Consider the following 16,993-nt stretch of genomic DNA (forward strand, 5'->3'; position numbering starts at 1 on the left):
TTCATGTGGATCCTCAGCTTTCCTCCCAACACACGAAAGTCTGGCATAGTAACACACATCACAAAGTATTTCCTGGGATACAGAAACATAAATGGTTGGAAAACAAACAGGCTAACATCTAAACAGTGTATGAAACCTAATGCAGAAAGTATTATGGTGAGCTACTTCTGCAAATGTTGCAGTTACTCTGAGCCTTATGATGTGGTGTTTTGGCTACAAAAGGAGCAGCATTCAGAAAACTGAAAATGTTATTCATATACAGTATATATTACATTGTTAACCTATGTGGGAAAATGTTCATGTACAGTTTGCCCATAGATAATTTTCTGTCTACAAAAGCATTACTGGTCTGTAAAGATTGGAAAGAATTACGATGTACCTTAACTCTTGAAGCAGATCCAGGCACCCGAAGAATTCCTTCTGTTTCCAGACCCGTTTCCTCAAGTTTGAGCAACAGCTATGCCACAATAGACAAAATATTACTTTTAGGCAGTTTGTCAGCACAAAAATAAAACATGAAGGATGTTTTCAACAACCGGCCTCTACACACTCAAGATGGTGAGGCCAAAATACAGCACAGACTTGAACCCTACTAAGGTTTTATGCCCGAACAGGGTACACCAAATTATTTAGGGTGGTGAAAACAAAATGGGATTGTGAGGCATTTCAGAAGGATCTCTCCAAGCTGGGAGAGTGTGCATCTAAATGGCAAATGTGGCTCAATGTAAGCAAGTGTAAAGTGATACACGTTGGGGCAAAAAATATGAAGAGTCACCCTACTTAGAGTTATATCTCTCTAGACTCAAGACACAGATAGACATAAGCTTGCCAGCTCCAATCAAATGGAAAGATGCATGACCATTCTTATGTGATGTCTTTTCTAAGCATTTCTCTTTTCTAAGTATTTGTATTTTCGAAGTATTGGGCTTCAAGCGATTGAAATCTTTTTGTTCTACTCACTTTCTGAAAGATGAGGGGGACCTTTATTCCAGGACTCTTCTTCTGATCGTTTTCCAACAGCACTGCTAATGGAACTCCAAAAAGGCCATTTTCTTATAAAGAGAATTAAAAATAAGGGACTTTTGATGAGCATCTTTAGTACCTACTGAGTACTAAAAATCATCAGTATCAATTGTTAAATCATATTTATTTATTTATTTATTTATTAAGACATTCATACCCCACCTTATATTTCAAGGATCTCAGGGCGGCGTACAGATAAAATCATACAAACAATATAAAACAATAAATATACACAGCTAAAAACAAATCAAACCATTAATAAGCTAAAACCAGTACAGAGTTTGTAAACAGTAAAACCAATTAAAACAATTACAACTATGTACAGGCTTGGTGAATTTAGCCATCAAAGGCTTTGTTAAAAAGCCATGTCTTAACTTGGGGCCAAAATGAAACCAGTGCCGGCGCTGGTCAGGTCTCCAAGGGGAGGGCATGCCACAGCTGGGGTGCCACAACAGAGAACCCACCATAGGGTATATCTCACGTCGGTGGGACATGAAGGAGGCCTCCTTCAAAAGTCTCAAATCTCAGGCAGGCATATACAGGGAGAAGCACTCTCTCAAGTATCGAGGTCCCAAGCTGTTTAGGGCTTTAAATGTCATTATCAACACCTTGAATTCCAACAAGAAGTGTATTAGCAGCCAGTGCAGTTCCTTTAAGACTGGTGTTATATGGTCTCTGTAAGATGCATCGGTCAGTAGTCTAGCTGCTGCATTTTGTATTAGCTGCAATTTCCGTGTCGTCTTCAAGGGCAGCCCCACGTAGAGTGCATTGCAGTAGTCTAATCTGGAAGTCACCAGTGCATGCACTACTGTGGCTAGGTTGTCCCTGTCCAGGAAAGGCCGTAGCTGGCGAATCAGATGAAGCTCACCCCAAGTACTCTGGGCCACGGAGCCCACCAGTGACAAGGATGGAGCTAGGAGTACTCCCAAGCTACGCATGTGCTCCTTCAGAGGGGGGGCAGCCCCATCCAGAACAGGTTTCTTACCCAATTCCCAAACCCGGGAACCACCAATCCACAGACCTTCTGGCTTAACTGGATTCAGCTTCAGTTTATTAACCCTCATCCAGCCCATTACAGCCTCCAGGCACTGGTCCAGCACCTTCACTGCCCCAGCTGACTCCAATGACAAGGAGAAGTAGAGCTGAGCATGATCAACATACTGATGACACCCAAACCCCAAACCCCTAATGACCTCACCCAATTGGTTCTTATAGATGTTGAACAGCATGGGGGATAGAATAGAATCCTGTGGCACCCCACAGCTTAATAGCCAAGGGGTGGAACAGGAATCTCACAAAACCACTTTCTGGAATCGGCCCTACAAGTAGGAGCAGAACCACTGTAACACTGTGCCTCCTACTCCCATCGCGCAGAGCCGATCCAGTAAGATACCATAATAATATGCAGTTACCTCGTCCCTTGACCCTTTCGGTTCGGTTCCTCTTCAGCTCTATTCCTAAAGCATCATAGAAGGTCGTTAGCTCAATCAGAGAGAGATAGCGAATTTTCTTCATGTCATCAAGAGACAAATCTCCGACTTCAGTGAGTCCAAAACGGCTTTTCCTAATCGTAAAGTTCTATAACATATGTTAAAGAATTGGTTTAATTAAATAATTTGACAAATTACTCTGTGTATGTGAACAGAAAACCTTATTCTTAAATGACACACTAAAATAAAATTGAATAAACGGAAGGTCGAAAAGCACGGGCTTCAAATCCTCAGGCTGCAGCCCTACAAAACTTACTTTAGAGTAAGACCCATTAAACCCAGTAAGACATACAGGGCAATCCTAAGCCCCTTGAATGGGGTTTAGGATGTGGTGGTGGACTGCCAGCAGGAGGGAGAGGCCTCATTTGCATCCTTAGGAAGTTCCATGTGCCTAACTCTACCACTGGCAGTGTTCCTTAGTGTTCTTAGTGTTTCTTACAGTGGTGGGCCTTGTAACCATAGCCCCATAGCCCATCTTCTCCTTCAAGAGGGGCCTAAATTGGGCTACATCAGCCTGAAGCTGGCATAGCTGTCTTCCTTTGTTTTCAGTGGGGAAATTCACACCCCTAACCTCTTGCCTTGGTTGGCACTTGCCTGCTGCATAAGCCTAAGATCTGTAGATGTTTGCACCCGTATGGGTTTCCTCTTATGAATCTGTGTAATTAAAAATACACACCCATCCCCAACTCCACAGGATGTCTCTGTTACTTCTGTATAAATAGGCATAGGATTGAGCTAAATACCTCCCATATTAAACCAAATAAACATGTACATGCAGCACGATGGGGAAATAACCAGCCCAAAGTTTTATTATGGAGATCACATGGGAGAATATAATACTTTTTGTACAAACCTCATAGACTTAAGCAGATACATATTCCATAGTACTGTAGAAAGTTCAAGCAGACAACAAACACATAGTGTGAGGCTTGGAAGATCAATGCATATCATTTTAATTACACCGATTCATAAGAGGAAACTGTGACATTACACTTTTGTCCATACTGAGTTTATGTTTATAACTGTGTATTCTTGTTACAGATCTATGGTTTGGTAAGAACCATACCATGAGAATGGTGGATCTGCAGGAGTGAGCTGATTGTCTGAGGGCATGTTTAGACCAGGGGAATGTGTCAACTCAGGGAGGGTTTTGCTTATGTGATGCAAGCATCTTCCCACCTGCCCTGGGGTAGCCCAGCTATGAGGACCAAACTTAAAGATCCTCCCACTCAATCTACACGTGGCGTGTGATGTCCCAGGAGGAAGAGGACATCACGCCCACCATTTTGGTTTTTTTTAAAATCGAAAGTGAGTGCAGGAGTGTTCCAGCAAAAAAAGTAATTAAAAAAACAAAAACAACCTCCCGCTCCCCCCACCCCATCCCCAATGCCCGGTTCCCAGTTCGTGAGGAGCTGGGACGAAACCGGGACAAAACCGGGATGGCGGCCCACACTTCCGGCGGTCTCCTGAGACCGTGGGAAAAATCGGGATAAAAGTGGTGCCCGTTATCCCTGTGGACATTCAGGGATGATCCTGGGGCGATCCCCAGGATAAACACTCATGTAGACATGCCCCGAGAGAATGGGAAGGAGGGATGAAGGGTGAAGTGTGTATGTATGCACTATATACACTAGGTGCTGTGTCTGTTAGAGACAGACAGGGATGAGTTAAGATGAGTCAGGGATATGACATGAGAGGGTTACAACAGAGATAGAGTTAGAGAAAGAGACTACCTGACAGAGGGTTTAGATCAGAGTTAGGATTTTAGGATTGAGAACTGAGACAGAGAAGGTCTGCAGTGATTGTGCAAGGGTTTTCTGAGAGAATGATTTTGAGTATTATATCGATAGAGTCCTCTAAGAGTTACTTGTTTATTATTCAACAACTTATTATTGTAATTAATAAAGTTTCTTTGTGTATAAGATCCTACACCTTCTGCTATTGGCTATGTAAGAGGGAGGTAATAACAGGAACAGTACAATATTATAAAGTAAATCTGTGTGTCCTTGCAGATAGAGGACTGAGTAAAAGGTTGTGCCTCAGCCTTAAAGATCCAGGTGGCAGCGAAACCCAGGGCCTTGCTAGAGGTCATCTGCTGTGCGTCCAGATGACACAAAGGGGAATCCGGGGTCAGGCCGTGCTGAAGCCTCCCCTAACACGCCATAAGCGAAGTCACTTATGGTGCGCCTTTTCCACAGCCCCGGCCTGAGGCCAGGGCTGCGGAACGTCTAGCAAGGTCCGTGGCTTTTTGCGGCTACTCGCTTACTCGCGAGTAGCTGGGAAAAGCCACGGACTGGGCACAGCGCTCATATGAGCGCTGTGCCCATCGGGCCGGGGGAATCCCGGGGGGGGAGATAAGGGGGGAAGGCCGGACTGGCAGGAGAGGGGGATGGCGGAGGGCGACACGGGACGGGGAGGGATGGCGGAGGGCGACACAGGAGACGGGGAGGGATGGCGGAGGGCGACACAGGAGACGGGGACGGGGAGGGAGGGCGGAGAAAGAGTGGGAAGGGGGCAGGGGGCTTAATTTAAAAAAGGGTGGGGGGCTTAATTAAAAAAAAACCACCTACCTTCTCTGGAGTCTTCGGGGCGCACGTGGCCCCTTTAACAACAACAAAAAATGGCCGACGCTGCAGGGCTTCCGCAATCCCTGCACGTCATGTGTCTAGGAGGCAGGGCGGCGCGCACTAAAGTTAGTGCACCGTCGCCCCGCCTCCCTGCCGGCTTATCCGGCTGGGTCTAGCAAGGCCCCCAGTGTGTGAGAGAAGGTGGCTTGGGCTTGGGGTGAGAAAGGGGATTATCACTCGTATAAAGGCAGGAGCACCACAAAAACCCATAAAAGTGCACATGTCTACAGAACATAGGCCTATGGGGCAGGCACATGCCTGCCTTCCTGCATTTTATGAACACCTCTGAAGTAATTTAGGATGAAATATGAATAAATGCTGGGGAATGAATGTGTAATAGCTTGAATTAAGATACAAGCATTTCTAAAAACATGCCATCTTGACAAAGCTCTTGTCTGCATTATTCAATTCTAATAAATTACCTTGATGTTAAAGGTCAAAGAAACCCCCTGAGTACTGAGTTCAGGCTATTGTTTTCATAAATGAAACTGTTTTGAAACAATTAGGAGACAATTACAGTAGAGAGCAACACAGCTTGCGAAGGTGAAGCATTTTTGTATTTATCCTCTTTAACAAAACTTTTCAGTGAAAGAAAACTTAGGTGCAAGAAAAAAACTATTTTTATGACACATGCTTTTTATGAAACTGTGGTAATTTTTTCTCATAAACTTGGTTTTTGTTATTTTGTCATGAATTTTGTCATGAAACAATATCTGTGCGTTGTGGAACTGTGAGTGAACTAAAAAAATCATTGGGGCATGCTTTGATTTTGATCCAAGTTTTGCTGACATCAGAACAGGCTCATGTACAATGCTTTGGCTTTATTAGACATTTCTAAATAACGTTTGGTGGGGGAAGTCGCCTCAGGGAAGAAATAATTGAAGAGATTTTCTTTCTTTTCTGTAATTGCCACTTGGGCTGATTTCTACCACTGAGGCAATACTACTTTTTGTTCCAACATGAAAATACTGGGGTTAGCGCAACACAAGTTTACATACTGGGTAATGCTAGTGCAGTTTGCTACTTACTACCTCACCTGGTACCTTTCCAGGAGTAGTAGAAAGAAGTGGCAGCTATTGGCTCCGATTTCTGTGGGGTCATGAATCCACTCCAGGTTTCAGTCAGAACTCTAAAGGATCAAGAGAAGCATCTTCACTGAAACCCAGAGTGGATTCACCACCTTACTTGACACTGGAGGAACCAGCCTCTACTGGTAGCAAATAAATTTGTGCAGTAAACAAACTACAACTCCCTCCCCAAATGGTATTGCTGTATATTTTAAGATGGGCACTGTGCTCCAAAGAAGATACTAATTGAGGGATTCAATAAATAGTATATAAATAAGAGGAACTAAAACTTACAGGCAAAGCAGATTCATCCTTTTTTAATCTTTGATTTTTGTGCCATTCTCTGTGCTTTGGAACCACTGTGATTGATTCAGAGAATGAGACCTCCAAAGTTAGCTCTTCTTTCACCAACTGCCTGTCCTTATCGAATTCACATTCTAGACAGTCACTAGCTGAAATCAAGGGAGATTTTACATGAATGCTCTTTTCATGAATGCTTTTTTCTCTGCAGAGAAATAATTGAGAGAGACATAATAGCCAGCCATTGAGAAAGCAGCAGCAACCACTCCAGTTAGCTGACCTTTAAAATATCACTGTTTGCCTACCTGAAGCTGTTTTGGGATTCATATGATTTATTTATTTATTTATTACATTTATATCCCACCATTTTTCCTCCAAGGAACCCAAGATGGTGTACACAATCCTCCTCCTCTCCATTCTATCTCCAAACAACAACCCTATGAGATAGGCTAGGCTGAGAGTCTGTGACTGGTCCAAAGACACCCAGGCCATGGCTAGAACAGGCCTATATCCTGGGATTGTCCTGGGATCATCCCTGTGCATCCAAATGACACACAGGGGATCCCGGGAGCAGGCAGGGACGATGAATCCATTTGCCTGGGATAATCCTTAGGTCAAGCTAAGGCTCCATTGAGCTTCCATGGCTGAGTGGGGACTAGAACTCAGATCTCCCAATGCTCAGTCCAACACTCTAGCCACTGCGCTACACTGGCTGCATCTAGGTTCTTTCTTTCTTTCTTTATTACATTTCTATATCACCCAATAGCTGGAACTCTCTGAGCTCCTGATCCAGATGCCAAGTATCTAACGCTGAAGAACCAGTGGGGCACTTGATGTGGCGTTGTATGTAAATTTCCCAGAGTCATATCATTCTTGGTCACTGCCCTGGCCTTGATGGGTTTAGAGCTACATGTTCTAAAGCCTAGTATTGCTGATGCAGAGTGAGTAGTGATGAAGGGAGTGACTGGAAAATATAGCTTTATGTGCAGCCCCCTAGAGAGCCTTGGCCTAATAATAGTGCAATTATTTTACACATTTAGTACACTTACAGCACAATCCTTTACATGTCTACTCAAAAGTAAGTCCCAATAACATAAATGAGACTTACTCTGAGGTAATTATGAATAAGTTTGCAATCTGTGAAGAGACTGTATTTTCATGAGGGAAAGTTTAATGTGTTTGTATGTCTTGTGTGTAAAACCAGGGCTGAAGATGAAGGGGTTGACAGTACAAGGAGAAAATGTATATCTGTTATTCAGGCTTGTGCCCAAAGAGCAAAATATTGTAAACATGGTGTGCTCATTGGGACTTACTTTTGAGCAGACATGTAAAGGATTACATTGTAAGTGTACTAAATGTGTAACATAATGTTACAATTGAGAGGGGAAATATGAAGCCAGGTTTCTGACATATATATGCAGGGTTGGCCAACCAGTGACCCTCCAGATGTTTTGCCCTACAATCCCATGATCCCTCACAACTGGCTATGCTAGCAAGGGCTGATGGAAGTTGTAGGCCAGAACATCTGGAAGGCCACAAATTGCCCACTTTTGATATACAGTATGGTTGAAATGAAATTGGTACCATCTGATTTCTCCATATAGTAGAGATGGTGGTGGTGGTGATGGTGGTGGGATTGCCCTAAAGTAGAGAGTCCCACCTGACATCTTCCACACAGCCTTACAATATAAAATAAGACACTACTACCATGGACCAAAATCTCTCCCTTGTTTGTTAACAGAACCAAGCTATGCATCAGTATGTACTCACAGCTAACCATTTTCCAACCTGGTTTTTGCACAGGAAGCTGGATTCCGTTGGTCGTAACAGGTGACACTGGTATGGCCTCAAATGCAGGCTGGAAGACAAGTAAGCGTAAGAATAATTTATCTCTGATGCAAAGTTGTAATATATTTGTATTGAGTTTTATTTGTATTCTCTGGTTTACTGTGATGAGATTGTGTCATTTTTTTTCTTTCTTTCTTGGAAGTGTGCAAGCCTATGTTAAAGCAAAACAAAATCTGAACACAATATAATAAGTCCATATTCAGCAAAGTGTGCTTTAATTATTGAATGGGGCACAGTCACCAGTGGTATCCCAGCAAAATTTGTATCATGTAGCAAAAAAGGGGATGAGATGTGGGGAAGTATAAAGTAAATAGCATTGGGGATGACTCCAGTGTGTAGATTGTTGACTATGTATCTATATGCCTGATATATTTGTAAGGTGCTAATAATATTGAACATAGCAGACAGCTCAGCAGGGTCACAACTTGCATAATTTTCTTTGTGGAGGATGCTGAAACTATGCCGAACTGCACCATCACAGCTATGACTATTGTTAGTGCTGGAGCATCATGTCATTTGAGATAGCCCTGGAAATCACTAAGGTAATGTCATGATAACAGGAAATAAAATTATCTATCATTGAACAGGATAGCAGGCAAAATATTTTTTTTTGTCTAAAAAAGACTCTTCTTTATGTTATGATATGACAGATGCTAAAATGTCTTCATTATTTATACAGGAATTTCTAACAGGAAAAGAAAATTTGAACTAGTAAAAGTAAATAGTAAAAGTAGTAAATGGAAAAGAGTAAAAGTAAAAAAAAATACTTTCTTTTTAGCTCTCTACTATTTTGAAGTTGCAAAAATAAACGGCACAATAACAAGCCCTCCACTGCCAGATCTGTCGTCCAAAGGCAATGTCTAATATTTCATTTCCCTAGATTCTAGGGACTAGAAGGATATTATTTTACATACTTAACTAATAACAATAAATGCATGACCTATGCGGTATCGCTGCATGAGTAAGTTAATAAGAGTGTGCAAAAATTGACCTGAGATCAGATTAAGCATTATGAAGGCCTTGGCCACTTAGATGGCAGTAAAAAAAAACCCCACTAAGCCCAAGAAAGGCAAAAAACAAACAAATCCCATTTGTTTGGAAACCATGGGTTGCATCCAGACTTAGTCATATTTAAAGTAGGTCCATCAAACTTGGTATTATTTATTTATTTATTGCATTTATATCCCGCTTTTTTCCTCCAAGGAACCCAAGGCGGCATACATAATCCTCCTCCTCTCCATGTTACCCTCACAACAACAACCCTGTAAGGTAGGTTGGACTGAGAGTCTGTGACTGGCCCAAAGTCACCCAGTGGGTCTCCATGGCTGAGTGGGGACTAGAACCCGGATCTCCCGACTCCCAGTTCAACACCTTAGCCGCTACACCACACTGGTGCCTACATGTATGCCCAGACTCTATTTTCAACTGAATCCCTTAAAACCTAATCAGTCAGTAAGCACAATAATAAAAGTACTTTTCAAAAATTTCCAAAGCACTACTGTATATATTCTACTTACAGAAGTGTCATTGATGCCAAAGATCTCTCGCACATCTCTGACTGTGTGCTTATTCTTTTTTCTTAGGGTTTGTGTGTAAGTGTTATATCTCTTTTGTACTGCAGCTGCTTGAGTTCGGGTCAAGGTGGACAGTAATGCTTCCCCATCCTCCTCTTCGGATCCTGATATTAATGTAGACAGACCTACATCTTGCAACCATTCAGCTTCCAGCTCCCCTTCTGTGGAAGAGTAGGAACGTGTTGATGAGAAGTAGAAAAGGGGAGAGGAACTACAAAATTGCATGACTAGTCTTGCTATTCAGAACACGAAACTTCCAATTTGTATTAGGGAACTGACAAATGGGTCCTGCAACAAAATGTTGCAGTATGGAGTATTCTTGTTCAGTGTTCCACCCACCCACCCACCCTTGTTCTTCCATTCACACTTTTCTGCTAGCCTCTCCCCACCCTGCAACAGCTAGTCAGCATTCCATAGACACACAGCATGCTCAACTGTCCTCAGGCTGTTCAGTCCCGCACCCTTAGGATTTATCCCTCTACGCATTGGGAAAACTCCACTCAACAGTTGAGGTTTTTAGGAAGTTTCAACTCCACCATTGTGTTACTGTGGGCTCCCATGGACTTGAGTAAAAGGCAAGATGATGTTTGATTGACAGTTCCTTCACCCTCCCCCAGTCCTCCTGGTGGTTTCCCATCAGCCATTGCTGCAAAAAAACCAAACCCGGCAGCTCTCCTTGAGCAGCATTCCCTCCTTTCACCGCCCTTGCCAGAGAACTCTGAGGCCAGTGGGAAAAGTCAACTCAACGCAATGGAAACTCCACAGAGCCCTCCACACAATACACAATACACAACACAACGGTTGTGCAGGAACTCTCCTCTGCACAGCGTGGATACTCAGCGTGGAGTGTTTTCTAAACAAAAAACAAAAAACCTCCACCATGGGGTGAAGTTTTCCTTCCAGACAACACATTTCTCAAAGGTGGTGTAAAAACTCCACCGTGGAATTCATAAACCACTCTTGAGAAATGTGTTGTCTGAACTGAGCTGATCTTGTCCTTTATCCCAAGCAGCAAAATGTTTTGAGCCAACCCTATTCAGAGGACACAATTAGGAGACTTCTGATCTCCATGCTGTGTCCACAGACCTAGTAAAGGAGAGAAAGAAAAGAAGTGACAGACATTAAAAATGGCAATGAGAAAATCGTATCCCAGCTGATTCTTAGACTGCCTGGAAAATCTTGGACTGGTCCTGATGACAAAGAGACAGAAAATTGAATTGCCTTTTCTGGCTAGAAAGAAAATGGGGTTTTACCTTCTCCCAGCTCTGAAAAAATGCCTCCTCGTGAGTTTTACCAACACAGTTTGAGCACAGCAGTATGACCAATTCATTGATGCAACCCCTGAGGCTAATTAAACTGTATGCATCTTCTGAAACTATTTGGAGGACCACAACTGGGACTAATAATTCATTCTCCTGCCTCTAAAGCAATATTTAACCTCCAGGTCTTCTCCATGGCACTTTCACATATTTTTTTCTATGCAATAAATAAAGGATCTCTGTTTGGGATACATTTAGACAAGCTCGCACAATCCAGCAAAGTTAATCACTTTAAAGCTGTAGTGCTAAGCACACTAACTATGAAGTAAGTCCTACAAACTCTGGGATTTGGTTTTGACTATATATGTTTAGGGTCAGCCTATCAGTTTCACTGATTGTATTGGGAAAATTAAACATGTGCTTTTCCCCCAGGGAATTTAATGAGCTCTAAATTGTTCCAAATGTACAGCATCCTTTTGAAATCAATGGTACTTAAAACCTTGGTTTTTTATATGCCCAGTACATGTACAATTACATTATATTTTCATAGCTAAATTTATGAAAACATTATCTTAAGTAGTTAATTTAACAAAAATGTAGATACGTCTAGTATAAAGTCCAGTCCAGAAAAGTCCAAAAATTAAGAACAATCGAGCATTCTAGGTTATGTCCAGTACTTTGGGAAAATTAGAGATTTCTGACCATGAGTTTCTGGAAGAATGCAGAGTTCAAAGGTTAAAGTCCAGTGTTGAATTTTACTGTTTCAAAAGTCCTAAAATGAGGGATACAAAACAACCCATCAAAGTGACTTTACAAAAGACTTCCTTGTATTAGCATTATTAGGGTAGCCAGATGCAAAAGGCGACAGGGTTCCTACACCTTTAATAGTTGCACAGAAGCTTCACCTACTGAAATTCTCTCATCTACACAGCTATTAAAGGTACAGGAGCCCTGTCCTCTTTTGCACCTGGCCCTGCCCTATAGTATCCTCTTTTGCACCTGGCCCTATGCTATAGTAAACCCTATAGTAAACATCAAGGAAATGGGAAATATCTAAAGTAAAGCTTGTGTAAGGATGTGTAAAGAAGTATGCATGCTCACCATCAGGAGGCCTGACTTCCAGGAGGGTTTGTTCATCTTGCCTGTCTTCAGTGCTCTCTTTGATATTTTCTACCTCACACCAGAAATCTTCCATGGAAGTGCTATCAACAGAAGCCTGGGAATTGGAACGGCTGTACACAGGAGAACGCAACGATTCATTGGAGAGCATTCTGCTAATTCTTTGGCATCGAGGGATGGATTTTCTGGAGGAAGGTGAGAATTAGACAAACAAAGAAATTATCCAAACTTTTGGCCTATTGGTAAAGTTTGAGTATTTTCACCCAGCAAAAATTAGGCAAGATTATCTTCAAAGGGGGTGGGTGACTCCAGTGCTGTGTTTGTGCTTTGTATATGCCTCAAGCATATGATAAGGTGAGGCTCAGATAGTGAGCAGGTGCAAAATCTTTCATCCCTTCATTTCCTATCTGACCATCAACTAAAAAACTGTGTTCCGGTTTATTTTCTGTTTGGTTACACATGGCATCACATCAGTTTCTGTATTCATTTCTGCCCGTTGTTCAATGGTTAGACTACAAATTATTTGGGGCAGGTAACGATTTAATATATTGCTTAAAACAATGAGTTTACAGATGACTATAAAACAATACTAGTAATAAATGTCTATGACAAGGAAAACACAATACAATAAGGAATACAGCAGGGGAAAAAACTCTACTAATTTTTTAAAAATCCATTATCTTTTCCAGTAGTGCTATATAATGGACTGCAAAGATTTTAATAATCAGAAAATGAGCTGGATTATGGAGACATTAATGTTATGTTGCATTATAGTTATGTTTTGACTGCATGATAATAAATTGCCAGCCTTTCAAATAATGCTTCTCACTACAGTTTGAGCCTCAAGACTCAAATCTTAGCGGAATCAAAACAAATAACAACTCTAGTTGTGCACATGGCCATTATTTATAAAAGACAATGCAAAACAACTATTCCGCATATCTTTGTGATTTACATATGTACAGTACAGAAAATACCTTTGCAATCAATCAAATAAACGGTAAGAGAACAATTCAGCTTTTAAGAAAGAGGAAAATATTTTAAAAGAGAGGAGAAAATTTATTATTCTGTTCTAGGAAGAAATATCTTTTTGGCAGAAAGAGGCTGTATTCACTGTTTCTATTTTTTTAAAAGAAATACAAAATTGCTTCTGTGTTTTTTTTAATATATCCTAAGATGTTTATTATATTAAGATGGATAACGCACAACCAAGATAATATAAGAGACATCTAAATGATTCAAGCTAATGAAGTGGATTCTATTCTGTCTGGTTATTTGGGATGCAGGAACAAAGCAACAGAGTTCAATTCTTAAGGCTACACTTACACCTGGCATATTTTGTTTTCTAAGAAAAGGACGGACCAGCTCTCCCATGTTTTCTTTCCTAAACCAGTAAATTCCTATTACTTGAACTGATGCAGCCCACATCTGTGAAGATCATGATTTTTGACACAGGAGACTGCATGTAGCTTTGTTACAATGTGAAGGAAGAAGGCTCCATAGCAGTAGGTATTGCTGGAAATATTACCAGACAGGGCTGGCCTAAGACATTTTGCTGTCTGAAGTGAAGAGCAAAATGGTACTCCCTACAATTCCATGTACAAAATCCTTTCTTTAAGACTGAACATCTTTCTTCAACATCAGTGATGGAACAGCATCCTCTACTCCACCTGACGGCAGCAGCTAGCTTAGGGAGTGAGGGGAAAGACATGTGGCACACAATTCTCTCCTCCAACACCTTGCTACCTCATCCCAGCATTTGGTGCCTGAAGCAACTGCTTCACTTTGCCTAATGGTAGGGCCAGCCCTGTTACCAGAAGAAAAGAAAAGCAACAATTGATGTGAGAACTGAAAGGTGATAGAACCAGCCAAAACTGGGATCCAGGGACAGAGCAACACATGGAAGGACAACCACAATTCAGTTCCTTCAGCTGAATATGTTTCTCAGCTAGGGTTAAAAGATCCCATCCTTAGTATGATCTGGAAGGTGGGTGGAGTCAGTAGGTACAGCATATAAGGAAAACTGATGTGCTGAGAAGGGAGGAGAAAGGATTGTTTAAAAAGGAAGAAGCTGAATAAGAGGACAAACCGAGGAGTGGGGAAGCAAATGGGCAGGGCCTAGTGCTATGGGCTGGCAGGACAGGCACTGAAGTGCTGAGGCTGTGGTTAACTGGGCCCAATGAGAACGGAGACTGAGGGAGAACAGAGGCTGTTGCAAATGCATCCTGATGAGGCAAGCCAGCAGAAACAGAAATGAGATGAGTGCAAATAGATACAACCCTGAATAGTTAAAAAAAGCCGGGTAGGCAAAGAGTGGGTGGCATAAAGCTGCCCCAGCTTAGGGTGACCATATGGAATGGAGAACAGGGCTCCTTTAACAGTTATCTTTAACAGTTGTATCTTTAACAGTTGTATAGAAAAGGGAATTTCAGTGGGGACACAACTACACAAAGGGTTTGCCCCAGGGTTGCTTCACACTAGTGGCACGTCATCTACATGACGCAGCTGCCACTACGAAGCCATCCGGGGGCAAACCCTGGAAACACCGCACCAAAAAAGCCGGGCACCTGATTGGTCGCCATGGGCGACCCATGCCTCTAGAAAAGTAAAAACAACAACTACGGGGGGGGGGGGAGAGAGAGGAAGGAACAGGGCCATTCCTCCCCCTTTTTAATTTTATAATCTCTATCTGCGGAGCTCCGCAGATACATATAATAAAAATAAATGGGGGTGAGTGAGGAGGAACGGGCAGCCAGAGGGAGGAGACATGGCTCTCCAGTCACTTTTGTGTTCCTCCTCTGCTGCCTCGTTCTTTCCCCCCGTTTTTATTTTTCTTATATGCATCTGCGGAGCTCCACAGATAGAGATTATAAAAAAAATTAAAATGGGGGGGGGGAGGAATAGCCTCATTCTTTTCCTCCCCCCATTTTTAAAAAACTTTTCAAGAGGCACAGGGCCGGAAAAATCGCATTTGCCTCCCTTCCCGTGCAGATGCCGGGAAGGAAGGCAAATGCGGGTGCAAGGTGCCTCGCAGTGCCAAAGCACCTCCATAAAGATGGGGACCAGGTGTCATCTGTGTGTATGCAGCATCTGGTGAAATTGCCCCTTCATCACAACAGTTAAAGCTGCAGGAGCCCTGCCTTCTTTTGTATCTGGTACATCTAGTATAGCTAGTATAGCTAAAGTGGAATTTGCCTGTATTTTTGTTGATTTGAGTTGTTGAACCCTACCCCATTTTCTGTATCCATCATTTGGAGAACCATGAAGAAAGATATGGGGCCCTATTATGTTGAACTGCCTGTCCAGCTCCCCCCGCCCCTGCAAGTGCAAACACGGTGACAGGTTGACATTACAGGAAAAGTGAGCCCCCCTTTACCCCCATTCTTTCCATTTGGTGACTTTAATACTTAAAACACTTTATTTTATTCATTTATTTATTACATTTTTATACCGCCCAATAGCTGAAGTTCTCTGGGCGGTTCACAAACTATGGCTAATACAGAAGCCAGTTTGTACAAAATATGAACTAATTACTGAAATCCTTACCAAACAAAATAAACAGAAGCTCAGAGAAACCATTTCCATTGATAGATTGTAACTGTTGCAACTTGATGAAGGAGATTCAAGAAACTTAACTGATTAATGCTTAGTTTATTGTACTACCCATAAAGTACCTTAAATCTGAAGATGTACAGGCTTACAAGTTTAAGCATGGCATCTTTATTATATACCATAGTTACAAGCAAAACTTGCATGAAAAGCTGCATATGACAGCAGCTATCCAAGCCATATTATTTTTGGACTATTTGTGCATGCAAGAGGGATGGGGAACGTGTGGCCCTTCAGATGTTGATGAATTGCAAGTCCCATCATCGCTCACCATTAGCTATGCTGGCTAGGGCTGATGGAAGTTGCAGTCCCACAACATCTGGAGGGCCACGTGTTCCTCAACCCTGATACAGAGGATGGTGGCCTGCTTGGAGTAGATTGTCTATTAGTCACTGCCCAGGAATTCAAATGTTTCCTGCTTCCCAGAGGGAAGAACACTGACCACGATCCTTGACCTCCCCAAGCCCACACCCTGAACGCATTTGTTACTTTAGCTAGCCCCAAGTGACAGCACACACAGCCATATTAGGGAGAAAGGGTTTGTGATTTCAGCAGCAGTAGTCTTTTTATTACACTACCAAATAACAAACAAAAACAAAACCGATTGTGTCATGCTTGTAACATCTAGTGTGGCATGCAATATTTAGCTAAACTACATAAGTTTAAAGGCAAAATCACAGCTATTCAAAAGCAAATTTAAAGATACAGAAAGCATCTGCAGAGCCTCTCTAAATGTCAGAAGAAGCCTTTACAATTTGTTCAAAGTAGTACAAAGTCATGCTCATCCTCCTTATTGATGATCCTGGCCTGACCTAAACAAATTTACATTGATGTGTCATACTAATTTTAATAAAACACATTTCAAGTTCATATTCTTAGGATCATAGCCTAGGGCAGCTTCAGAGCTAGACCAAGGCCTGGAGCTAGTCATCTGTAGTGGCCTACTACTCTGCCCCAAATACTGAACATCACAGACATGTTCTGGCATTCACACACAGTCACCAATGCACAGCAATAATGCAAAAAAAGTTATTACATATTTTAATGGAAATTGTCTTCTGTGCTTTCCTGGAAGCA

The 16,993-nt window shown here is 42.1% G+C and overlaps 1 protein-coding gene across 1 annotated transcript in view; it reads right to left on the minus strand.

Moving 5' to 3' along the window:
- The window catches only part of ARHGAP28 (Rho GTPase activating protein 28), a 92,388-nt gene that overhangs the window by 22,481 nt on the left and 52,914 nt on the right, over positions 1-16,993 (minus strand). Inside the window, exons 2-8 of the mRNA XM_063130580.1 lie at positions 12,290-12,492; positions 9,873-10,090; positions 8,278-8,365; positions 6,502-6,659; positions 2,436-2,601; positions 961-1,052; positions 380-457 (exon numbers count right to left, since the gene is read on the minus strand). Coding sequence (XP_062986650.1) covers positions 380-457; positions 961-1,052; positions 2,436-2,601; positions 6,502-6,659; positions 8,278-8,365; positions 9,873-10,090; positions 12,290-12,492 — 1,003 coding nt within the window. The remainder of the gene's footprint in view (positions 1-379; positions 458-960; positions 1,053-2,435; positions 2,602-6,501; positions 6,660-8,277; positions 8,366-9,872; positions 10,091-12,289; positions 12,493-16,993) is intronic.

This window comes from Elgaria multicarinata, chromosome 7 (genome assembly GCF_023053635.1).
Source record: "Elgaria multicarinata webbii isolate HBS135686 ecotype San Diego chromosome 7, rElgMul1.1.pri, whole genome shotgun sequence".
In the NCBI taxonomy this organism is placed as follows: domain Eukaryota; kingdom Metazoa; phylum Chordata; class Lepidosauria; order Squamata; family Anguidae; genus Elgaria; species Elgaria multicarinata.